The 25,640-nt window shown below is 40.8% G+C and overlaps 1 protein-coding gene across 1 annotated transcript; it reads right to left on the bottom strand.

The window, feature by feature from the left end:
* Nucleotides 1-449: 449 nt before the first annotated feature.
* On the bottom strand, nt 450-24,355 carry LOC121923115 (keratin, type II cytoskeletal 6B-like). Its single transcript, XM_042453239.1, has 9 exons — nt 23,718-24,355; nt 12,254-12,468; nt 9,965-10,025; nt 8,370-8,465; nt 7,115-7,279; nt 6,579-6,704; nt 3,943-4,163; nt 2,664-2,698; nt 450-2,567 (listed from the first exon to the last, which is right to left on the bottom strand). The coding sequence occupies exons 1-9, from the start codon at nt 24,297-24,299 to the stop codon at nt 2,206-2,208; spliced, it is 1,863 nt and encodes a 620-aa protein (XP_042309173.1). The 5' UTR covers nt 24,300-24,355; the 3' UTR covers nt 450-2,205.
* Between the last annotated feature and the right edge of the window lie 1,285 nt (nt 24,356-25,640).

The following is a 25,640-nucleotide window of genomic DNA, read 5'->3' as shown; positions in this document are numbered from 1 at the left end:
TATTATTCCACTTGGTCTGCCATTGTTCCATCCTGTGGGACCCTGTATCCTATAGTTTCTCTTATGCAGAATGATAAGAGTCCCTCCTCCAACTGCCAATCCCAGGATTAGATAGGATGGAACCATGGCAGTTAAAGTGGAATCATAGTGCTATAAGTCTGTAGTGTGAATGGGCCCCTATTCCCTTTCTGCCTTTTCCTCCTCTATTAGTGTAGTGGTCATTAGGATATTGGTCTCTGGAAGACTCTTCTTAACAAGAGATGATTTCATCAGCCATATTGGAGCTATTTGTTCCCATTACTTTTTAAATATCTAGCTGTGACTGAAGGACAAAACACACAAATACATAAGGATGACGTTTCTGCACAAAGCCGTTTTTTATTATTTCTAAAGACAGCAGAAATGTTAGAACACTCACAAAATTGAATGGAAACTATACAAAGGCCTGGTCAATTTTACATCCCCCAGCATAGCAAAGTGAGAGAAGGGTGGGAGAATGACTACAATCTACAAACAGATGCAGAATGAGTCAATTAAGTAAGAAGCTAACACAATAGATGTAGCAAAGGCAGAGGCTCATTGGTTTTGAATATAGCACACAGGTAAGAGTTGCTGATGACTAAAATTACATCCAATTTATTGCAAGTATCATACCCATTGCTTTAAAAATGGAAGATAGCAGATATAGATAATTTGCCCCCATGGCAAATCCCTTAGAAGTTCTTTCCATGGTTGATCAGAGCCAAGTGTGGCAAAAAGAAACAAAAAAAAAGTGGTGTATCTACATCACAAAGAGAAAGTAACAGTACTTCCAACTTTCTTCCAAATTATTTTCTCTCTAGCCATAGACCCAAAGGAAGATGGTGCTAAGCGTTCCTTGGAAAACTTAAAGGACAATTTCAAGCTCCTTAGAATTTTAACAAGATGTTGACTTTTCCCATGCCAGATTTTTTAAAAAAAGAAGTATAGCTTCATACAACATTGTCATTCCTTTTGCTGTTCAACTCTCTGAACACCCAAAACATGCTTACCACTTCACATAGCTGGTTCTCACAATGGCTTCTCATGAGTTGGTCTTCAGCCCTTTTTTGTATAGTGAACAGACAGTAAGGGGAGGTTCGCATGAACACTTCAGTCTATAAAAGTATCTCTCTTCCCATTTCGTACAGAGATACTATGCTTTCAGCTCTAAACACAACAAGGAGCCTAAAGATACCTTGAAAATGAACAGCTTTATTGTTCATAGACAGAAGCTTACTACAGCAGATACATGAGGTGAGTAATGACCCTGTTTGATGATTGAGCTGGGGCTCATTGTTAGCAATATGTAACGTCTGAAGAGAGATGAAAGTTGCTGAAAATATAAGTTGACAGTATCAGTGCGTAAAAACAGATTACAATGAAAATACTTTTAAGAACGTGGAAGCTTTCAGAAGCAGCACTTCTGTTGTTCTTGTGCTATTGTTTTTTGTTTTTGTTTTTTGATTCAGCTATAAGTTAATGTTCTTTTCCCCTTTTGTCAGGAGAAAAAAAAAAAGGTTTGTGGTGATCTCCTTTACAGACAGAGATAAAATAAAGAAACAGAAGTCCCGGAACAAACTGTGCTACCTGTTTGCTGCAGAGTTATGCATCTTTATAAGTAAGTGTTGGGAAGCTGCCTTGGAACGAACATCCAAAAACGACTAGAGAGTGATGAAGATGTATTTTTTATGCAATGTTAGGTGGCCTGGTGTCCAGCTGAAGAGGCTGGAGACAGGTAAACCACACACAGTCAGCACAGCCTGTACAATTTCAGAGCCTGTAGGTGGATAATTCTTTGGCCAAACATTGCTGCCAGTTATTAGGAAACAAGCGGTTCTTTTATGAGCCTACAAAACTAGCTTGTCAGGGAAAAAGTCAGACTAGACAGTCCAAAATTTAGTGGAGGGAGGATTATTTAAGTATGCCACGCCTCATCTAGATCTTGGAGATGTACAAAGATACACCAAATGATCATATCTTTCAGCTTAATAGGTATCATAATCAACAGAGCAGTAGCATATTTGCCATTTTAAACTAGTGCACTGTGCTCAGGGAAGTTATCAATAGATATATACGTGTTGCATACTGTGGGGTCTTATAATCATTGGACATTGTTGTTGTTTCTTGACGTAAGGAATGACACACTTTTTTAATATAAAAACAAACAAACATAAAAACAAAACTTTAGCTGCTTATTCTGTTGAAGGAGCTTGGGGATGATACGAGCTTCACACCTGAGCTGCTCATTCCATAGCTGTATCCACCCCCAGTGATGCTGCCGGAACCACTCAGGCTGCCTCCGCTGCTAAACCGGCTGGTTTTTACTCCTCCAACACTGATGGATCCACCACCACCTCCTCCACCAAGGCTCATCCCACTTCCTCCTCCAAGGCTGTATCCACTTCCCCCTCCTACACTATAACCACCTCCTCCACCACCAAGATTCAGTCCACTTCCTCCTCCGATGCCATAGCCACTTCCTCCTCCGACACTGTATCCTCCTGTTCCACCACCACCATTAATGGTGCTGGAACTGCTGATCACAGCTGTAGAAATGGAAACTCAGGTTAGAGATCTCTTTCATTCCCTCATGCAGCAAGATGATTTCCCATTTTAATGGAATACTGAAGAATTATACTTACAGATGTTGACAGGGGTCGGGTACTCTCCTGACATCCTAACGGGAAAGAGAAATAATAAGTTAAGGTAAGAACAAATCTTGCCAGACCAGCCTGAGGCTCTTCTTTGTAGTTGGCATTCATCTAGTTGACAGGGGAAGTGATCTTAATCAAATTCATCTGCACCTCAAGGAAGATTTTTGTAACTGTTCTCCATATAACATCCTAACAACAATGAACAATGAAATCTGGGATCCTGTTGGTAATTTATGCATGTTTAAACATTATACTTATGGTGCTACACAGTGAATCCTGTTCCAATCCGCACAACCTCCATGCGCCAGCCACTGTGATCAGTGGGAGTCTGTTTTTCTGTCAATTGGAAAGCAGCTGACTGACAGTCCCACCCCCTCCAGTGAACAGTCTCTAGTATGACAGCCAGATGAAGCTCCCTGCCATGTCCCCTCATACCAAGGATTGCTTGTGCGGTGGTGGTGGGGTTGTGAACATCAGTCAGCTGTTTCCTGGTCAACAGGGGAACAGGCCAATATCAATTACAGTGGCTACTTCCCAGAAAATGGAGACTGAGGGACTTTCATGGTCCTTACGTAGCCCCTAAATTAGGGGCTATGTGGGGATAATAAAAACAAAATAGTCACAAGTGTATAACTCTAGGTTGCACATTAGTAACCGCCATAGAGTTAAAGTTGAGAGGAGACCATAATAAAATGAGAATGCAGCCAGTAAAATAAATAAATAAATAAATAAAAATTTGTGGCTCATACAAAACACAAGACACACAAAACTATCCTTGATGGTAGCCCCCTTTTATGGAATTCCATTTTAAAGGATATATAATTGCCCCTATTAGATCTGGCATTAAACATGCCTTGAATTGGGTCATGATCTCATTTGTCTATATTATTGCTCAAGGAACTCTCTTTGGTCCTAGCCACCCTTACAAAGCAGTGATTCCTCAGTATTCCAATCAGAACACGCCGTTATTTTGGAAACATGTCTGTCTGTCTGTCTGTCTGTCACTCTCTCTCTCTCTCTCTCTCACTCACACACACACACACACACACACATACATATACACACCAAATAGGTAAAAGATCTTTTGCACCCTGCTACGTATTCCAAAGAGGAAGGAACTGGCAAAAACCATCTGTGCACATTCCTTGCCTAAGAAAACCTTATGACACTCACAGGGTCAGCATAGCTCAACAGGCAACTTGAAGGCTCATACACACACCCACATCTGTTCCATCAGACATTTTCTGATTCCCTGGCCTCTGCCTACCTGCTCTCCTCCCCTTCCAGCAGTGTCCTGTAAGTGGCAATCTCAACATCCAAAGCCAGCTTCACATTCATCAGTTCCTGGTAGTCACGCAGTAGGCGAGCCAGCTCATCCTTTGAGGTGGTTAGGGCAGTCTGAAGGTCAAGCAGCTTTTTCTGAGCATCTTTGAGGGCCAGCTCTCCACGTTGTTCAGATTCTGCAAGGGTTGACTGCAGGCCATTAACCTGAAAAAGGAAAAGAAGAATGCCTCCCTTGGTTAATTTGGTAATTAAGAAGATTGCTTGGTTTCCTCCAAATACAAATCCACAGGAAAGAGACAAGGTCCTCAGGATACCTCAAGCCCTAAGCAGCTGTGTTCTCAATGACATTTTATACAAACTGTCTGTGAGCTCTTCCAGAATAAAAATTATTTAATGGCAGATGTTGCTTTCTAATGGTGGAAATCATTACATTTTTCCCACTCAGTCAACAACATTTTTCTGTGCATATTCAAAGCTTTGAGACAGCATAGTATAGTGGCTTGAGTGTTGGACTAGGACACTGGGAAACTAGAGTTTGTATCCCCATTCAGCTACAGAAACCCACTGTTTAACCTTGGGCAAGTCACATTCTGTCAGACTCAGAGGAAAAAACTGGACAACATATACTGCTAAAAGTTCCATGGTAGGGTTGCCATAAATGGAAGCTGGTGTGAAAGAACATAATAATAATTCAAGGCTGACCATCTTAGTGGATGGCTTGGTATAAATGTTGCAGCCAGAAATTAGAAACATTAATTTTAGAGATACTTAACTTTTAGAATCCCCAGCTAACATGACCAGTGGTTATGTTGTGTGGGGGATTCTGGGAGTAGAAGCCCCTAACGTAACTTTTCCATGCTCTGATCCTAGACCAAGCTGTATCTACAATTAAAGCCATTTGACACAGCTTTAACTACCACAGCTCAATGCTATGGATTTCTGAGACTTGTAGTTTTGTGAGCTATTCAGCCTTCTATGTCAAAGAGCTCTGGCACCACAACAAACTAAAAATCCCCAGAGGGAGTGGTACTTTGGCTATATTTGACATAGACGTAGTCTGGGTGAAGGAAGCAATGAAGCCAAACAAAAACATGGAAAAGACGCATCCAGAGCTTGGTTCTTCACTTGACACCCTGTTGACTATGGCCAAGCCTACCCACACTACAGAATCTGAATGCTATACTCCAGTTCCACATCCTAAATTCTGATATTAGACATGTTAGTCTGTTGCAGCCAAAGCAGTACAGGATCCTGTGGAATGTTCAAGATAACGAAATTTATCCGTGTGATGTGGTGGTTTGAGTATTGGATATCGACTCTGGAGACCAGGATTCAATTCCCAGCTTGGTCATGAAACCCACTGGGTTACCTTGGGCAAGTCACAACCTCACAGCCTCAGGGGAAGGCAATGGCAAATCTCTTCTGAACAAATCTTGCTAAGAAAACCCCTTAGGGTCACCAAAAGTCAAAAACAATTTCAAGGCACACAACAACAATGGGTTGAGAGCTATTCACAATGCCACTCATTATTCTATAGTGGCGCAGTGTTAAAATATAAAACACAAATCGGACCATTCTATCATTGGAAAGGATGAATTCAGACAATCAAGAAGTATGCAATAGGCATTTAAAATTATGTACTTTATTGCACCTTGGCTACTAATTCTGTGGCTACGCCTCTGTGCAATCACTCTATGTTCTGTAACTTGAAGTCAAACAACTCAAACACAAGAACGTTGGGAGAGTATAACCCACTCCACTTATTAATAAATGATTGGCCAGATTTCAGGTTTATATGTGGCACATGTGGTTGGAAACTGTAGAGAGTGAAGTCTTAGGGGAAAAAATGAATGGTGAAAGGGTTCTTGGAAGTCTTTCCTTCAGACAGTCTCCATAAGCTGAAGCCAACTTGATGGCTAATGCCCAAACAACAAGAACTAATTTACAATGACATTTTCATTATCAGTGTTAATAATGATGATAATGATTATGATAATGTTAATAGCAAAAGTGTTTAAAAAAAACCAGACACACTTCTTCCCTCAAAAGCAGATTTACTAACACACTGATAGCTTCATGTGGCAAAACATAGTGGGATTCTGCTAGTAGGGACAGGTGTTCAGGTATTTGGGATACATGAAGTCTATAGTGCCGCAGTTGTACTGATGCACCTAAGCAGGTCTGGACCCAAGCATTGCCTAAGTGGAAGAACCCCTCCCTGGAGGAAAATAGGTCTAATAACCAAACAGGAAAGACCAGAAGGAATTATACCTCATAAATTGCATGAAACTAATTTTAGATAAACTGGTCCTGTTGTAGGGTATGTGTTTTGTTGTGGGTACATCCACTTGGGAAATAATGCAGTTTGACACCACTGTAACTGCCATGTTTCCATCCTTCAGAATCGTGGGATTTGAAGTTTAGTGAGGCACCAGCACTCTTTGGCAGAGAAGGCAAAAGACCTTGCAAAACTATAAATCCCATGATTCCGATGGAGCTACAGCACTTAGAGCGGTGTCAAATGGCATTATCCCTACAGTGTAGATGCACCCTCAGTCAACTGATTGCCCTAGAACAGTCACAGCCTATATGACAACAAAACAAAATGTTATGCCTTACCGCTTTCTTAATTATTTCAATTTCTGAGCGAAGTTTTTGGACTATCCGAGTCAGCTCTGCAATCTCATCTTTGGTAGATTTCAGTTCTTCACTATGTTTGTGAGCTGTAGTTTGCAGTTCCTGATACTGAAACCCACAAAACAAAGCAGAAGTCATAAATAACTCATAACTCATAAATATCTCTCATACTCAAGACAATTTCTCCATATGCAGGGGTGGAGGTTCGGGGGAATGATAGAATTCTTTGGTGCCAAGTTAAGCTTCCATTAGTTTCAGGTTACAAAGAGATAGAGGAAGAGGAAGAACAGACACTACTATCAGTTCAGAAAAAGTTTCTATTGATTGCCCTTCATTTTGTGTGACAAATTATCAATTTCACTTCCCAAAACATTTAGAGATGAGCTGCACTGTCTGAAAAGGCAAGAAAATCTAATATTGATCAGATAAACAGGCTGGGAGAAGGTGAATTCAGATTGTTTGTTTGTTTTTAATGCTGATGAAATTCTGCCTCTCTCCGCTGTTTAAGAGATCCTCACCTTGCTTTGGTACCAAGCCTCCGCCTCAGCTCTGCTCCTGTGGGCAATATCTTCATATTGAGCTTTGACTTCAGTGATGATGCTGTTTAGATCCAGATCTCGGTTGTTGTCCATTTGTAGGACAACGTTGGTGTCTCTAACCTGGATCTGCACCTGAGCCAGTTCCTGTGGGAGTTATAGTGGTTTGTGTTATCAGAATATCATAGGTGGAGCATTTTAGTGCCCTATATTTAAAATGGAATGTGCTGGAAGACCCTGGGTGCCTCTTTAGTAACTTTGGGGGCTATACACAACCCAAAGACCACACTGCCCAACCTGGCCATAGGTGAAGAATTGTTGTTTACTTCTAAGGGGAAAGTAAATTACTTCCTTTGGAGATACAGCCATAAGAAGGGTGGGAACTTTACTCAATTCCCTTGTATTTCATGCAACCACTTTCACTTGCTAACAGTAGCACATTACATGGTTCCAGTGGTTGTTCTTGTCAACGCACCTCTTCTAATGACATGAATTATTTTAACTAATGTTAAAATGATGGCCATGTGTAAGAAAAAATGCCATTACTGAGTAGTTTTAAAAAATGACAAAAAAGGCAAACTATTCCAGTCGACGCACTACACTGGCATTGGTGCTGGGGCAGGAGGGAAAAAAGACAGCAGACATGGAGAAAGGAATGCACTGGAGAAAGGTTTGCTCAGAGCCAGTTGATTTTTTTCCTCCTTTCCTCAGCATTGCTGGTCAGCCCAGTGGTGTTCCCACCCTTGGTGTCACCCGGTACAGAGGGGACTGCCAGGAAAGGCACGGACAGTCAAAAGATGGATTCAGCCCTCTCCTTCACTGTGGCAGCATTGCTGGGAGGGCACACTCAGCCCTTCTCACCCTTCAGCAAGAGGAAGGCCCAACTAGGTGTCACCCCTCTTCTGGAGTGTCACCCAGTGTGGACCACACTCGTCACGTACCCCTAATGATGCCACTGGGTCAACCCTGAGAAAAGCTCAACCATCCGTTTATTGTACTTAAAGTACTTAAGTGCATTGATAAGCAGTATAGAAATGTACTTGCTATTGCTATTGCTATTAAATGACATACATTACAGTGTGTGTGGCATTTCCAGCATAGATATGGGCCACATATTGGATTAGGAGATAATTAGGGGATCTGTTGCCCCTGCCAGTGCTATTACAGATTTTGGATTTTGAAGATAATTTAGAAGTGTAGGACTAATCAGATAAAGCAGGGATGAAATTATCCTTACTGTCTCATAGAGTGCTCTTAAGAACTGGATGTGTTGAGTCAAGGAGTCAGCCTTGGATCCCAGGTCTATCTTGTGCATATAGGAGCCATCCACATCCTGAGAAAAGAACACAAAATCACTGTTCGGATAGGATTGCTCTTAGTACAGAAAATAACATATTTAAACATCAGTTCAGTAAAGATTACATTATGCATTTGTATGATAGACAATGAAAAAAAAGTATTGCAATTAAATGAAGTGAAAGTGTCTTGTAAAAATCAAGCTTTTCTGTTTCTCTCTGTGTAAATACTTCTTAAATTTAATATAATATTCCCATTGAATCCTATTGTGGAAGAAAGGTGGGATATAAATCCTTGACAGAAATAAATAAAAATAAACATTTTAAAATACAGTGGTGCCTCGGGATACGAAATGATCGGGTTACGAAATTTCCGGGATATGAAAAAGTTGGATTGGCAAAAACTGTTTCGGGTTACGAAATATTTTTCGGGTTACGAAATTCATTTCGGCGCGAATTCAAATGCTATAGGCTTTCCAGTGCTAACAGAAAAGTGTTTCGGGTTACGAAATTATCGGGTTACGAAAGGAATGGCGGAACGAATTAATTTCGTAACCCGAGGCACGACTGTAGCAATTTTTTAAACATTCTGGATGGGAAAGGAAAATTTGCAAAACTGCAGAGTTGTAACAATTTTGTTTGACTCCTAACCTGAACTGCTACATCAATGAAGTGGCAAAAGACCCAAACTGTCTGGCTTTTGTATGCTTGTTGCTGTGACAGTGAATTTTTGAAATATAAGACTGTAGATTTTAGGTATTACTTTAGTGCTGCACAGATACACATTTTTGCACCACAATCTACATGAAATAAGAATGAACATTCTCTCTTCAAGTTTTCTTGAGTCAGTGGCCAAACTCCTCTGCCCTTGGAATATTCTGGCCCTCAATTCCCCTCAAATTCTCCTCTTATCTGCTCTCTTTTGCTGCTGATGCCCAGCTCTTGCAATGAATGGCAGAGGGCTGCCTTCCCACATTTATCACTGGGATCAGAAAGAGGTGCCCAGCCATGCTATCGATGCTGGATGCCTCATTCTGAACTCAGACAGAGTTGCAGCTACAGCGGCAGAGCTTGAAAGCTCACAAAGACTGTGAGTGAATTCAGCCACTGCTGTCACTGCAAAAAGAGCCAAAAACATGCAACAAGAGGTGAATTATTTAAATGTGGGTTAGAGTGAATAAACCTTGAAGCCTTGGATCAGGTGCAGGCCTCATGAAGGTAGTCGGCACTTGCTTTGAAGTTTTGGCCCTGCTTCATATAAATAGAAACAGTGAGCTTGGGTGGAATTTAGGTGAATTTGTCCATGTAAAAAAGGCCACTGTTAACAGTACAAGAATTCCTAGACTCTCTTTCACATCACTGTCTCCACCCCACAACCCCAAGAACTGCCTGGTAAAAGCTTAGGGCTTTGTTTTTGTTTTATTAACAGCCTCCTGGAGCAGTTTTTAGTGTTCCAGGGTTGACCCCTAAGTTTGTACTGGATTCCACTCTTGTCTAAGCAGAAATCTAGCACTGGATACAGCCCAATGGCACTTACCTTTTTGAGCACCACAAACTCATTTTCACAAGCTGTACGTTTGTTAATTTCATCCTCGTACCTGTTAGAAGGATAATATTATTGGTGGTGTTTTTCTTCAGTTTCACAGTCTACCAGGTGGTGCCAACTGGAGTTTTAGACCATTTGAGATTCAGATTCTTTCTAGTAATATGGTATTTTTATTGTAGAAAACACAGGAAACAGTGTTTTTTACACTGAAAACTACATGTGAATTTTGAGTAGAATAAATCCCCATCTACTGCATTTTCTGCACAGGAAACAGCATTTACTGCCTAGGAATTAATATTTCAGCACAGCTACTCCCTGGACAGAAAATGCAATTTTCTGGACAAACATACCATGTGCAAATTTTGCACAGAATAAGTCCCAAACTGCAAAGTCTAGGCTGATAGCATACTAAAGTTTTTTCTTATATAGGCCTGGGACAGACTTTGAAGATGCATATCAAATGCTTTAATCGATGAAAATGTCACTTGAAAAACTGATGCATTATAAAATATGCACAAAAAAAATCTCTCTTGAAAATGCATACAAAATACATTTATAGGGTTGAGGAGTGAATGAAAGGATGCATAAACTTTTATGCAGACTGAAACAATTCTGTGCAGATAACAGCATCTTCTTTACAGAAAAGAATATTCTTGTACAGAAAAAAACCTTATTTTTCTACATAAAAACCCTGTGTGCACTTTTTAAAAAACATAGACTAGTTCCCAAAGAGCAAATAATCTTCAAAAACTCTGCAGCCTTCAACAGCTTCTGCACAGTGCAGAAAATGATGGTAAAATTATTTGTTCTTCCCTAAAGGAACAAGTATGACTATTTGTATCCCCATTGTGAACAACTGCATTCTCTAGCCAGCATATTTTAATGTGCCTATCTTCCATGTTGGTGTGGCACTGAATCCACTGGGTATTATTCTGAATTTTGAAGGAGCAGTCCATGGTGCTAGACTAAGTGAAGAGGGTTGATGTGGAAGAGGGGAAAGAAAAGAAACTTGGGCACATAGTAATGAGAGATCCGGCATGGTGTAGTGGTCTGAGTGTTGGACTGACTAGGGAGACCAGGGTTTGACTCTCCACTCAGCCATGGAAACTCTCTAGGTGGCCTTGGACAAGTCACAATCTCATAGCCTCAGAAGAAGGCAAAGGCAACCCCCCCTCTTAACAAATCTTTTTAAAAAACCATGATAAATTCATGACTTGAAGGCACATAACAACAACAACCTAATGAGACCATCAACACCTGTCCTGAAAGGGATCACGCTCCCTGTGAAGGACTCTGTGCGCAGTCTGGGGGTGCTTCTTGACTCATCGCTTCACCTGACTGCTCAGGTGAATGCGACGGTCAAGAACACCTGTTATCAGCTTCGGCTCATTCGCCAGCTGCACCCATACCTGGCCCAGAGGGACCTTGAAACGGTAGTACATGCTCTGGTAACCTCGAGATTGGATTTCTGTAACGCACTCTACATGGGGCAACCCTTATACCAAACCCGGAAGCTACAAATGGTACAGAATATGGCAGCCAGGCTGGTCACTGGAACTTCCAGGGCCAGCCATATTACACCGATGCTTAAAGACTTGCATTGGCTGCCTATTCGCTTCCGGGCACAATATAAGGTGTTGGTAATGACCTATAAAGCCCTAATTGGCTTGGGCCCAGGATACCTGAAGGACCGCCTCTCCCCATACATTCCGTCCCGCACCCTCAGAACATCTGGGCAGCAATTACTTAGGGTGCCAGGGGCTAGATTGACCTCTACAACTAGGAAGACTTTTTCCATCGCCGCCCCGGCCCTTTGGAAGACACTGCCCACAGAGCTCCGCTCGGCCACCTCCCTGGCCCAATTTAGAAAGGGCCTAAAAACCTTTCTATTTCAGATGGCATTCCCCGACTAAAGTCCAGTGGGCCTCCCTTCCTCTTCTGTGGCAAAGAGGACTGGCTAACGGGGGTTTTATTCTGTTTTATTTTGCTGCTGTGTAATTGTTTTAACCTGAATGTATATGTTGTGTTTTATTGATATTTGCTGTGAACCACCCTGATCTATGGAAGGGCGGTATAAAAATAAAAAATTTATTTATTATTATTTTTATAACAGATAGCAGTAAGAAAAACAACAGCGACCATGGGATAGTAAAAAGAAATATGGGAAATCTTGGCCTTCACTTGGATAAGAAAAGAACCACATAACTGTGTTGTTCTGCCTTCTCTTGGCTGAGGTCTGAAGTCTCCCAGCAACCCTATACATCTCTCACTCTTACATACTTGTTCTTAAAATCCTCCACAAGCTCTTGTGTGTTCTTCAGTTCTATATCCAGGTGGTTCTTGTCACTGGTGAGGTTATCGAGCTGCCTTCGGAGATTGTCAATGTAAGCTTCATAAAGTGGCTCCATATTGTCCCTCAGAGCTGGAGTGCCCTGCTGATACAGCAAGTCCCATTTTGTCTCCAATACTTTGTTCTGTTGCTCAAGGAATCGCACCTGAAACATCACAGGGGAAGGGCAAAGAAAAGGCAATATCTGGTTATCTTTTTTGAACTCAGTTTGTGCATGCCAGTATTCACAAAGTACATGATTGACCATGCCTAGCCCCAGAGGCAGATGAAAGGTCATCCCTCCATCTTAACTGCTAACACCTTGGCTTCAGAGGGAGAGAATATGAGACAGGCACAGCTCTACCATGCCTAGGCACAGAACCAGATGGAGGACCCTTCCTCCAGTCCAACTGTCACCATCATGGTCTTGGAGGGAGAGAAGAACCTGCAGTATCTGCTGGACTTGATCCCCTTCCCTAATGCCATTACCTTTTCCTTTTGTATCATGTCTTTCTAGATTGTAAACCTGAGGGCAGGGAACTGTCAAATTAGCAATCTGCAAGCCACGCTGAGAGCCTTTGTGGCTGAACAGCAGGATATAAATACTCTAAATAAATAAATAGATGCTATGTTACTGACATCACGTCAAGATGGCCTCACGGTGATGTTTATCACACTATGCTCTTAAAGAGGTACTATTCCAGTGTGACTCCTCTAGCTGCCTCCTGTTGCATGCTGGGATTGGCAGTTTTAAGGAGGGGGATTTAGAATTCTCAGGAGAGAAGTTCAGCTCCTTAAAACTGCCAATCATACCACCATGTGATAAAGTACACTGGGAGAAAATGTTAAGCCAGTATGAGAAACCAGTAAGAGGAACCAGTCTGTACGCATCATGCCAATACAATAGAATACAAAAATGTATGTGTTTCCCTGTCCTTTGTTACAGTTCTTCAGGATACAGCGAACAACTTTGTTATTGTCAGCCTAACAAGAGATGCAAATAATGGAATACAGAGGGTATATGAGAGGAAAAAAAACTACAAGGCCTACTGGAAAACAAAATAGATCATAGGCACCAGAGTTTAAACAATTCCTGGGATAGCTTGGATGCTTTCCTGGGTTGCCAGTACCTTTTACTAGAATATGAGTGAGAAATGAACTAGGAGATTTGAGCTTAACCCCATTGTCAGTCCTAATTATAGCAGACATCCTTAAATTAAGGGGACCTCAGTATTTCAATCGATCAGTGAATTTGTTTACAAAATAAAGTAAGCTCCATTGATTCAGTATGTCACCTTGAATTGGACATAGGCCTAAGAATTTTTAAACTCACTGGTTCACCTTGGGCAAGTCACACTCTTTCGGCCTCAGAGGATAGCAATGGTAAACCGCCTCTGAAGAAACTTTCTAAGAAAACCCCATGATAGATTCGTGTTAGGGTTACCATAAGTTAGAAACAACTTGATGGCACACAACATCCACTATGGATTGATGATTTTACAAGTGTGTAGATCTAAATTAAAAGATCCACCCACTTTCTATCCCAGTTTAAATAGTCCTCTGTTCTAAATGGGTTGGGACTCCATTCCACTTGAGACTCCATTCCACTGGGAGATAGATAGGATTTCATCAACAGACTTTTGCTCAGAACACTCCAAGCTGTAGAAATTTGGGCCAGACATCTCCTCCCTCCACAGCTGCCTTCACATTTCTCCCACTGTTCCAGAGGGTCTCCCATCCCTCTGGAGCAGAAGTTCCCAGGGCACAGGTGACTGCAGTCTGATAAAAGAACTGGAAAATATTGGCCTGAATCCTGTTCTTAGTTCCAACTAGAGCAGACAGATTGAATCACTGAGGTTTAACCATGTCTTAGCTCACTCTTCAACCATTGACCCAATAAGTCTGCTCTAACTGCGCCTCACCAACAGGATTCCAGCCATTGCTTTCTCCGTATTCAACCAGTAGAAAAGCTCCACTATATCAATAGCTTCTGGTGGTGAGAGGATATTCTTGCCAACTTTGAAAGGGTTTCTGTTCAATCGACTTCATTCAGTGTGATGCATTTGGTTGGGTATCACATTCTTCAACTGATTGGCAGCAGAGGAATTGGTAGAGCAAAATACTTTTCTCTATTCTGCACGAATATGTCCATAAAGCTCCATTGGCCTCTCTCTCTTTTTTCTTTGTCTTGATCTTCTCCATAGATCAAAACCGTGCCTGAAATACAACTTGCCAGAGAGGCTGGGACTACTGGGAGGCTGTCCCCCATTCTGGGATAGAATCATAGAATCATAAAATCATAGAGTTGGAAGAGACCGCACGGGCCATCCAGTCCAACCCCCTGCCATGCAGGAAATCCAGATAAAAACATCCCCGACAGATGGCCATCCAGCCTCCGTTTGAAGACCTCCAAGGAGGGAGACTCCACTACACTCCAAGGAAGTGTGTTCCACTGTCGAACAGCCCTTACTGTCACAAAGGTCCTCCTAATGTTCAGGTGGAATCTCTTTTCCTGGAGCTTGCATCCATTGCTCCAGGTCCTAGTCTCTGGAGCAGCAGAAAACAAGCTTGCTCCCTCCTCAATATGACATCCCTTCAAATATTTAAACAGGGCTATCATATCACCTCTTAACCTTCTTTTCTCCAGGCTAAACATACCCAGCTCCCTAAGGCATTCCTCATAGGGCTTGGTTTCCAGACCCTTCACCAATTATAGTCGCCCTCCTTTGGACACGCTCCAGTTTCTCAATGTCTTTTTTGAATTGTGGCGCCCAGAATTGGACACAATATTCCAGGTGGGGCCTGACCAGAGCAGAATATAGTGGCACTATTACTTCCCTTGATCTAGACACTATACTTCTATTGATGCAGCCTAAAATCGCATTGGCCTTGTTAGCTGCCGCATCGCACTGTTGACTCATGTTCAACTTGTGGTCTACTTGGACTCCTAGATCCCTTTCACATGTTGTCTCCTTAAGCCAGGTGTCCCCCATCCTATATCTGTGCATTTCATTTTTTCGCCCTAAGTGCAGTACCTTACATTTCTCCCTGTTGAAGTTCATTTTGTTAGCTGTGGCCCAGCTTTCTAGTCTATTCAGGTCATTTTGAATTTTGATCCTGTCCTCTGGAGTATTAGCTATTCCTCCTAATTTGGTGTCATCTGCAAATTTGATAAGTATTCCCTCAATTTTTTCCTCCAAGTCATTGATAAAGATGTTGAACAGTACTGGGCCCAGGACAGAGCCCTGTGGGACCCCACTGGTCACTTCTCTCCAGGATGAAAAGGAGACATTGTTGAGCACCCTTTGGGTTCGTCCGGTCAACCAATTACAAATCCACGTAACAGTTGCCTTGTCTAGCCCACATTTTACAAGCTTGTTTGCAAGAATGTCATGGGGAACTTTGTCAAAGGCCTTAGTGAAATCAAGATATACTATATCCACAGCATTCCCTTCATCTACCAAGCTGGTAATTTTATCAAAAAAAGAGATCAGGTTTGTCTGGCATGACTTGTTTCTCTGAAACCCATGTTGACTTTTTGTGATTATGGCATTGCCTTCTAGATGTTCACAGACTCTCTGTTTAATGATCTGCTCTAGAATCTTGCCTGGTATTGATGTCAGACTAACTGGACGATAATTGTTTGGATCCTCTTTTTTCCCCTTTTTGAAGATAGGGACAACGTTTGCCCTCCTCCAGTCTGCTGGGATTTCTCCTGTTCTCCAGGAGTTTTCAAAGATTATTGCCAATGGCTCCGATATTACATTTGCCAGTTCTTTTAATACCCTTGGATGTAGCTCATCTGGTCCTGGAGACTTAAATTCATTTAGGTTAAACAGGTATTCCTGTACTATCACTTTACTTATTTTGTGCTGAAATTCCCCTATTCTGTCCTCTGCTCCATTATCCTCAGGTTGAGCACCCTTTTCCTTTTCTGAGAAGACTGAGGCAAAGAAGGTATTGAGTAATTCTGCCTTTTCTCTGTCTTCTGTTAGCATTTTGCCATCTTCTCCACGCAGTGGTCCTACCGTTTCCTTCTTCTTCCTTTTGCTGCGGACATATCCAAAAAAGCCCTTTTTGTTGTTCTTAACCTCTCTAGCAAGCCTGAGTTCATTCTGTGCTTTAGCTTTTCTGACCTTATCTCTACACTTGCTAGCTATTTGTTTGAATTCCTCTTTGGTGATTTCTCCATTTTTCCATTTCTTATACATGTTCCGTTTAAAATTTAGCTGAGCTGAAAGTTCCTTTGTCATCCATCCTGGTTTCTTGCGACACCTCCCATTTTTCTTTCTCACTGGAACTGTTTTAATTTGTGCCTTCAATATCTTCCTTTTGAGAAATTCCCATCCACCTTGAACTCCCTTCTCTTTTAGTATTCCTGACCATGGATAGCTTAAGCAAAAGTCAAGTCCTAAAAAATTATTGACTAAATAATAAACAGGCATGCTTTAATTTGGTCAGTGGGATAGCCATGACTAAGAAGTTAACAGAACCTTGAGAAGTGCACTTTTTATTTGGTAGAAGAGTCTTGAAGAGGAGGAGAATGGCCCAGTTCACCAGATGCACTGAATTTAATTTAATATGTCATTATTATTTTGTAACAAACTCTAACAATTTTAACTTTGTGAGATGCACCAGGTGAAATAAATGTTTTACTCTTTGTATAATATCTTAGTGGCTCTTGTTAGGAATAAAAGCTGGTTGTTAGGTAGGGAGAGACAGATATGCATACAGATATATATATATATATATATATATATATATATATATATATATATATGTAGCGAGATAGATATACATGCATGGGCAATTTTAAAAAGAAATAAACAGTTAACCATCTCAGAGCACATGGAACATGTTTCCTAACAGTTTTATGTATATTTACACACACACACACACACACACACACACACACACACACCTTTGTAATATTAAAAGCTTAACAAGGAAACCTCTTTAAAGCCACAGTCCTCATGGATTAAAAAAAGAAAGAAAAAGAACTGAATCTAGATAAAACAATCAGTTTTAAGGCAGAGATGAAAGTTTTGCTCTTTGTATATCATTTTAGTGGCTGTTGTTAGGAGTGAAATCTGGTTGTTAGGTAGGGAGGTAGATGGGTTTGTGCTGGCTGTAACCTTGGAGAATCAGTTTAAGGTCTGCACAAACTGTAAATAAAGATCTACTTAAAGTCAGTTTGGGAAAAGACAATAATATTGTGCAGGGAGGAGGAGCTCTTTATGACAACATGAGAGTTGTTTGTCTTTATTTGGGGAGTGAGCATAATCTCACTAACAGAATGACTGTAGGAGGAATCAAATGTTTTGCTTTGTTTTCACTTTTGTGGCTTTCAGTAAGATGATGATTTATTAACAGATATATCAAGTATAGAAACATATTTCTTTACAGATATTCAATCCTCAAACACATTTTTAAATTATACCAGAATACAGGCTTTTAGACCATGGGAACCAAACACATATTGTAACTCAGCCAAGGACGCTCTGGGTGGCCCTGGGCAAAGGACTCTCTATCTTACAAATTCAACTCCTTCATCTGTAAAGCTAGAATTACAGTAATAAACTACTTAGCCTAAAGTGATGTTGTAACAATTAAACAGATAATGGTTTAAAATCTTGGCAGGAGAATATAGTGCAGTTGCCAGACAATCACTAGTTGCCAGACCTTAGAAAAGTTACTTGGTTGGATTACATTTCCTTCTATACCAGCTAAGAAGAGTAACTATTCCTAGTTCTGTTTCCAATATTTGGAATCTTCAAGCTCTTCATTGCCAAGTTGGGTGGCCATCTTTCAGGAGTGCTTTAGATGTGTATTTTTACATGGTAGGAGATTGGACAAAATGGCCTTTTGGTCTCTTCCAACTTTATGATTTTAAGGGACTTATCACATGAGAAAAGAAAGCTGAAATAGATTAACAGAGTTGTAACTTTCTTCTTGCTTCCCCACATGACATGTCTTCCTGAGGAGACAATCGTAAAAGCATGTCTTTTGTTTCACTGAAAAAATCCATTTGGCAAAAGGCTTGACAGCATGCAGAGAGGTAAGAAGAAAGCCACAACTTTGCCAGTCCATTACGGCTTTATTTTCTCATGTGTTAAGGCTTTAAGTTCCTGGGAGAGAGAAGATCACTGTTCACTAAACTAGACAATGGACCTCTGTGTTGTTTGTGGGAAAGGCCTGCAACTAAAAAGTAAAGATATAGGGAATTGTTAGAGTTACACACCTAGCTGAGAGCATCTTTGGATGCTTCTTTCTGTGTTCAGACACAGAATTGTGAATGTTTTGTGCATCTATTCTTTTTCCATAATAATGCTATATCTGAAACACAACCTTGGCTCACCTCTCCCATTCAGAAATGCCTAAGTTTTAAGGCCTGATGGAAAAGATGATGTTCAGAACTGACATTATGGGTGAGCAAGCACAAAACATTGAACATACATACCTACCCAAACACAAGGTCTCCCCTGATAAGGTGAAGCCCAAAACTATTTGGAAAGTTCACACTTGCTCTTGATAGATAGTTGTTGCAGAATAGAACAACTGTTAGACTTCCCAAGTGGCATCAAGAACCTGGATGGAATTTTATAAATAGGAGAGTGGTGGTATAATAACTGAAAACAGAAGTTCTTTGTAGATCCTATGAAAGTTAAGGTTATGGTTCCTTAGGAACATCTAAGACGTAGTCCACCTAATTGTGGGTAAAACACATTTCAACATCCTCAAGGATTAATTCCTAGAAGACACTCTAGTATACTATGCTATAGGATTTGTAGTTTGTTGTGTCACCAGACCTCTCTAACAGAGAAGGGTAAATCTCACAAAACTACAAATCCCAGAATTCCATAGAACTGAGGCATGGCCATTAAAGTGGTGAAAAACTGTGCCTTACAACCCTTTTCTGGTCATTATTCTAAATAATGGCATGGTAATCCATTCATAGATTATGCCCACCTCATTCTACTGACTATGAAACTGATTACAATGGAGGTTTGGTTTTTTGGTGTTTTGTTTTTGTTTTTGTTTTTTGTTTTTTGAATGGGTGGGTTTTTTAGTGATTTACTATGATGAAGATATATCTTTAATTACTTTGTTATATCCACTTGTCAGCAGCTTGGAAGACAATTAACACCCCAAAAGGTATAAAGCCTGAGTGAGTGCTTGACATGAAATTCTCATTGTTAAGTTTCAGGGACTGAGGCATTTGGCCAATAAATTGCTTAGCTCAGTGGATTACAACCTTTTTGCTCCAGTTAATCAAGTGGCATTAAGTGACAGCAAGTGTTTATCATTTTAAGAACAGCACAGGTCCTAGGTGCTACTTTAGAAGAGGTGTTTCTTCTTCTCTTACCTGATGTGCCATATAGGCATACCTTTAAATTAAAACTCAAAGCATTTTTTCCAATTCCATACTTCTTTATTCATGCTTGTGATAATATTTTCTAGAAGTATGTGACTAATAGAATAATCCTATCCTGTCTTTTCAGAATTAAGACCCACTGATACAGGTGAGTGTCTGTAGCAGGGGAGGCCAGACTGTGGCACAAGGGATGGATGAAGGGAGGGAGGGTCATCTAACTTAGGCAGAGAACTCTTACTTTTCACACAAACATTCACACCTCGGGCTGAGAGGTTTTGAAGAGAACAGCTGGTAAGAAGAGCAACTGAAGTGCTTCAGAGTACTTGCTAGATGTAGGACCCAACTTTTCCAAGGAAAGTGTCTGTCTGGGGGAAAGACCAATGAGGAGAACAGCAAAGAGAACAGCCAATACAAAGAGCAACTAACTGGATGTTGTTGCTAAAAGGACCTTTGAGATCTATCCCTTCCCTGTCAACTTATCCTGCTAGTCTAAAGACACCAAATTCTGTCTAATCTTGGAAGATAACTAGGGTCAGCCTTGGTGAGTACTTGGATAGGAAATCACCAACAGATGCCAGGTGCTTTGGTTTATATCTCAGAAGAAGGAACTGGGAAAACCATCTCTGAATATTCCTTTCCCAAGAAAATCTTCTAAAATCCATGGGATCACCATAAGTAAACAGACAATCTGAAGGCACTTACAAACACAAGGAACAAAAGTGAATTTTTGTGTTTGGTCCCCCCCCCCCCCCCCCCACTTTCCAATGCTATTTATATAAGGGTTCCTGTTTTCCAATGGATCCCACAATCAGTAACCAAAGCTTCAGGAGATGAAAACCTCTAGCAACATCTTCCTTTTTAATGATGCATGGTGTTCATAACATGAATTTGAACACATTATGTAAATTAACCACAGCCCCTGCCCTGTTGTTGTTGTTATATGTGACAGTATCCTTTGATATGAACAAAAGACTCCACACCTGGTTTTAGGATTACAATCTATGGGGTTTTCTTAAGGTAGCATTCCTAGCCTGGACTAATTTTAATATAAGCTATGTAGATGATGTAGCGAGATGTTATGTAAGACAAAATAAAAAGAGCTGCTGTAACCCTGACCAACCACAGGTTAGGTTTTTGCAATAGATAGAGACATGGACACCCATACTCACCATACAGTTCCCCATACCTGACTGACAAGGATGTGGTGATGAGCCACTAACAATTTGATTCCCAAGTAGATATTCTGCTCCAGAGCATATGGTTGGCAACCAGAATACATCACCATTTTGAAAACTCCTTGGCATTTAAAGAATCATTTGGTAGGGTATATGTTGTCTTAAGCAGATACTGGTAGGGGTTGCAAACAGGAGGGAGAAATACAGCTAGCCACCATGATCACACAGTATTACTTGTATGATTCTCTGCCTCCTGGCCCCTGAACCTAACCAATTAACACTTACTATTACTGCTATAAAAGTAATCCAAGAATTGGGTTTTTAAAAGTAACCTGGGTTCTCAAAAACATCCACTTCAAAAACCATATCTGCAAATGTCTCAGTTTCAAAACCTGAAGTTCTGAAACAATCATGAATTCTATTTCTATTTCTTTTGGAATTCATAAAAAGAAATTCAAGCTGCCTTTACAAAAGTAGTCCAAACCCTACTTGTATGTCAGAAGTTTATACATGAAGGAGAACAGAAATAAAGAAAAGGTAGGGCAGGGTTAATTTTGCTAGAGTTCAACTTGCATTTTACCCAGAAGGCTTAGCTCTCATGCAAATTTTCTACTTAAAATATGTTTTCATTTAAAGACTAGTGGGGCTAAAATCTCAGAAGCATCTCAGGAATGATAGGGAATGAAATCATGTTTTGAAGAGAGATGTATTCTGGTTGCCAACCATGTGCTCTGGAGCAGAATATCTACTTGGGAATCAAATGGTTAGTGGCTCATCACCACATCCTTGTCAGTCAGGTATGGGGAACTGTATGGTCCTCCAAGTATCATTAGCATCCCTCACAATTAACCATGATCTCTCAAGCTGATGGAAGTTGTGATCCAACAACATCTGGAGGACCACAAATTGCCCACTCCTGTTTAAATAAATATGAATGACTTGTTGAGCACAGATACCCCTAAGTTACCTGAAGAGCACTAATTCACTGTTAGTATAATATTTTGTTTTAAAGGAGCTGCCTCCTATGGGGTTAAGCCAGCAATGAATCTAGTCACTGGTTTTCAAATATCTCAGTGGAGATCTTTCTTAGTTCCTGAGCTAAATGTATTGCAGTCTCTACTTAAGACAATATATTGTGTATCAATGAGTTTAGCCCAATCCACATCCCAAAGTATCTCAAAACAAGCCACAGAATCAAGCCCCTAAATATGTAAGTCCAGCACCTCAGAAACAATATCCAGTTCACTTGAACAAAGGGTCAGATGAGAATTTCCTGTCAATTCCATTTTTATCATCAAGAATGAATGCTTAATTCATAACAATGGATAGGAATCCCTCTATATTCTTTCACTTCAGTTCTCAAATGGGTTTGCCATATGTTTCTGTTGCTAGGCTTCTCATCTTTACTTTAAACTTTGTATTAGAAAGCCAGTGTGGTGTAGTAATTTGAGGGTTTGACTATGACTGTGGAGTTCAGGATTTGATTCCTGCTCAGCCATGAAGCCCACTGGGTGACCTTGGGCAAGTCACATGCTCTCAACCTCAGGGGAAGACAATGGCAAACCTGCTCTGAACAAATAATGCCAAGAAAACCCCATGATGGGTTCACCTTAGGGTCCACATAAGTCAGAAATGATTTCAGGCCACACAACACACACAACTCATGTGGTAGGCAAATACAAATGATCTACTTCTCCCTAGAAATAGCTGTACCTAATACATCCGGCTGGTGGAAACCAAGGAGAATTTCATTTCAGCTAGTACTTGGATTGATCAAAGGTCTGCAATTAACATATCCAGAACACAAGAAAGCCTTAAACATTCCAGTATTGGGGGGGGGGGGACCAAAATTGACAAATTTCCATCTCCGTACATGTACCTGAACATGATGACTATATGGTACCCTAAGAACTGAAGCATCCAGATGGCCAGCCTTAGAAGCTTACAGATAGTAACTCCTAAAGTATAACCAAGTAGAGTTTCTCTTTTTATAAACCCATCAATGAACAGAATTACATAGCTGGAAAGTTATCAATTAATCATTTCCTCTAAATGTTCACAGTCAAGATATCCTTCCAATGTTTTTAGCATCTGTGATAATAGAGATGGGAATTTTTTTTGCTAGATCCACAGTCTCAATTAAAGCACCCGTCTCACACCCCTGAAACTTTCTGCAAGAAGAAATGTACTTCGCTTCAAGAATTTGCATATTTCTCAAACTAACTGGACATTTCAGAAAAACAAAGCATGTTAACAGTCTTGTTAAATGTGAACATACTGCCTTTATGTTATACTACCCAAAATGGTAGTATTATTTGTACATATGTGTGTATGTTTATATATGTTGTCATTTGTAAATGCACGTCTTTGTATGTTTAATAAAAAAATTCAAAAAAATAAATAAATGTGAACATACAACTGAAAAAAGCCTGCACAAGCATGGGGGTGGATTCTGTATGAATCTGAAAGAACTAAAAAAAGTCTTGCAACCAATATGAAGGAAGGTGAAAGAAAATGTGGGTAGGATTCACTGAAACACAACTGAAACTGAGAGGTTTCTCTGTCTATGACTTACAGGTTCCCATTCCACCTTGTTTGGACAGCTTCCAAACAAAGAAAAGATGCTGTGCAATTTCCCTAAGAGTAGCCAGCTCCATCAGTGAACTTTCACTTATGAAGTTGCTACTAACATTTAATCGTCATTAAAAATCATATTCTGAATGGTACCAATTTAGCTACTTGAACCAAAAGCACAATCATCTCCATTTCTTGTTTTTAAAATATTAGGAATTCACTTTTGTGCACCTTTCCTCATCTTCTTCTTTATTCCTTCTGCAGTCTAAATTTTTTTCCACCCCAGCTTACCTTGTCAATGAAAGTGGCAAATTTGTTGTTGAGGGTCTTGATCTGTTCTCTCTCCTGTGTCCGAACCCTCTGGATATCAGGATCAACCTCCACATGAAGAGGAGCCAGTAGGTTCTTGTTAACAACAACATTATGGATCCGCCCTGGTGCTGGTAAGGGACCTGGGCCTGAAAGGGCATATCCGCCACCACCAAAGCCTCCGATGGGACCACCAAGGCCAACACCACTGCCAAGGGCAATGCCACCTCCCAAGCCTGCACCACTGCCAAAGCCTGCACCACCTCCCAAACCTCCATAACCTGAGCTAAAACTGCTGAATCCTAGACCATTGCCCAAACTTCTTCCACCGAAACCTCCTGCAAAATGACCTCCACCTCCACCTGAAACTAGGCCCATGGATATCCGCTTGCTTCCACCAAGGCTGTAGAGGCTTCTGCTGCCAAAGCCATCAGAGAAAGCTCCTGTTCCACCAACTGGAACAACAGAAGTTGAGCTGTGGCCCGTTCTGAAGCCACTGCCTGAAACAGAGTAGCCCCTTCTTCCACCCATGGAGAAGGATCTGGAACTGAATTGCCGGCTCATTGTGGCTCCTTGGGAATGGCAATGATTATATGGAGCAGGAAGAGAAGAGAAGAGGCTGGAGGAGATTGAGAGCCCCCTGTGAAGTGAGACTGGGTGACTTCTCCTTATATGTGTTTGAGGTGTTGGGCTTGGTTGCATGAGAATGCAAAGATTAAGGCAGAATGTTTCATCAAGGGCTTGGCTTGCCTTCAAGCAATGAGTTCTCCAGTAACGGCTCAACCCCAGCAGCAAACGCACAACACACCTATTACATCGTTTTCATTTTGTCAAAATTGCTGACTTTGCAATCCTTGCTTGTTTGCATCTCTTTCATGTTAACCACCATCATGTTTGCTTTCTTCAAATAGGTTTAATCTCAGGTGCACAAGACAAGATAGTGCAAGGGGATGTATTCTCCTGGACCAATTGGTAGTGTCATGTGGAAAGAGATATCTAAAATACAAGTCAAGATGAGTGCTGCTCTACAGGAACTATCATTTCCACAACTTTAGAGTGAGATTTCCCCATCACCATAAACCATCAAGAATAAGAGATTCAAAAAGGTGCAGGAGGGGTTATTGGCTTGTTTGCATATGCTCCATTAAATATATAAATGGTTCAATCAGATTAATTTGAAGGGTGGGGGAACCTGCCAGATTTAGAACCACAACATCAGTCATCCTTGATCTGGCAGTGACCTTTAGATATCTAGGCCTTCATCCACAGTCAGTATGGCCAAGGAACAGGATTGTTGAGAACTGTGTGCTTTGTTGTTGTTGTTGTTGTTGTGTGCTTTCAAGACATCCTGGACTTAGGATGACCCTAAAGTGAAACACTCACAGGGTTTTCTTGCAAGATTTGTTCTGAGTTTATCTTTGCTCTCTCTTGAGACTAGGACAGTATATCTTGTCTAAGGTTATCTAGTAGGTTTCCATGGCTGAGCAGAGATTCAAACTCTGCTCCAGAACCAGAGTCCAACACTCAAACCACTATTCCACACTATCTCCAAAACAATTGGAGGGACCCAATTTGAGGAAATCTGTTCTGCAGAGATTGATCTTCTGTGACCCCATAAAGATTTGACCAGCATGAGGCATTCAAATACTTACATGCTTCTCTTCATGGTATAGCATCACTGATGCCTTAGACCTGCTCCTTTGCAGATGTAAAAGTCTGATGTACCACATTATAATGTGGAACACCTCCATTTACTTAATCCCAAGAAGATTCCTAATTTTAAACAGAAAGATCTGTTTGAAGGGTGAAGTGTTTTTGTGTCATGTTTCTTCAGTGGAATTAATTTAAAATCATATTTTTAGAAATGGATCCAGTTTGTAGTCAAGATAAAAAGGATCCCTTCCG

This window comes from Sceloporus undulatus, chromosome 2 (genome assembly GCF_019175285.1).
Source record: "Sceloporus undulatus isolate JIND9_A2432 ecotype Alabama chromosome 2, SceUnd_v1.1, whole genome shotgun sequence".
Classification (NCBI taxonomy): domain Eukaryota; kingdom Metazoa; phylum Chordata; class Lepidosauria; order Squamata; family Phrynosomatidae; genus Sceloporus; species Sceloporus undulatus.
Note: the sequence above shows the minus strand (reverse complement) of the source record. Positions and strands in the feature narration are given on the sequence as shown.

What these genes read in the sequence shown, in the direction of transcription:
- LOC121923115 (XM_042453239.1), bottom strand. Translation starts at nt 24,299, where the DNA reads ATGAGCCGGCAATTCAGTTCCAGATCCTTCTCCATGGGTGGAAGAAGG. An exon ending in AGGCTTGGTACCAAAGCAAG is followed by an intron (nt 6,705 to 7,114) that starts GTGAGGATCTCT and finishes TGTGGGTTTCAG; the next exon opens with TATCAGGAACTGCAAACTAC. An exon ending in TTGAAATAATTAAGAAAGCG is followed by an intron (nt 4,164 to 6,578) that starts GTAAGGCATAAC and finishes TTCCTTTTTCAG; the next exon opens with GTTAATGGCCTGCAGTCAAC.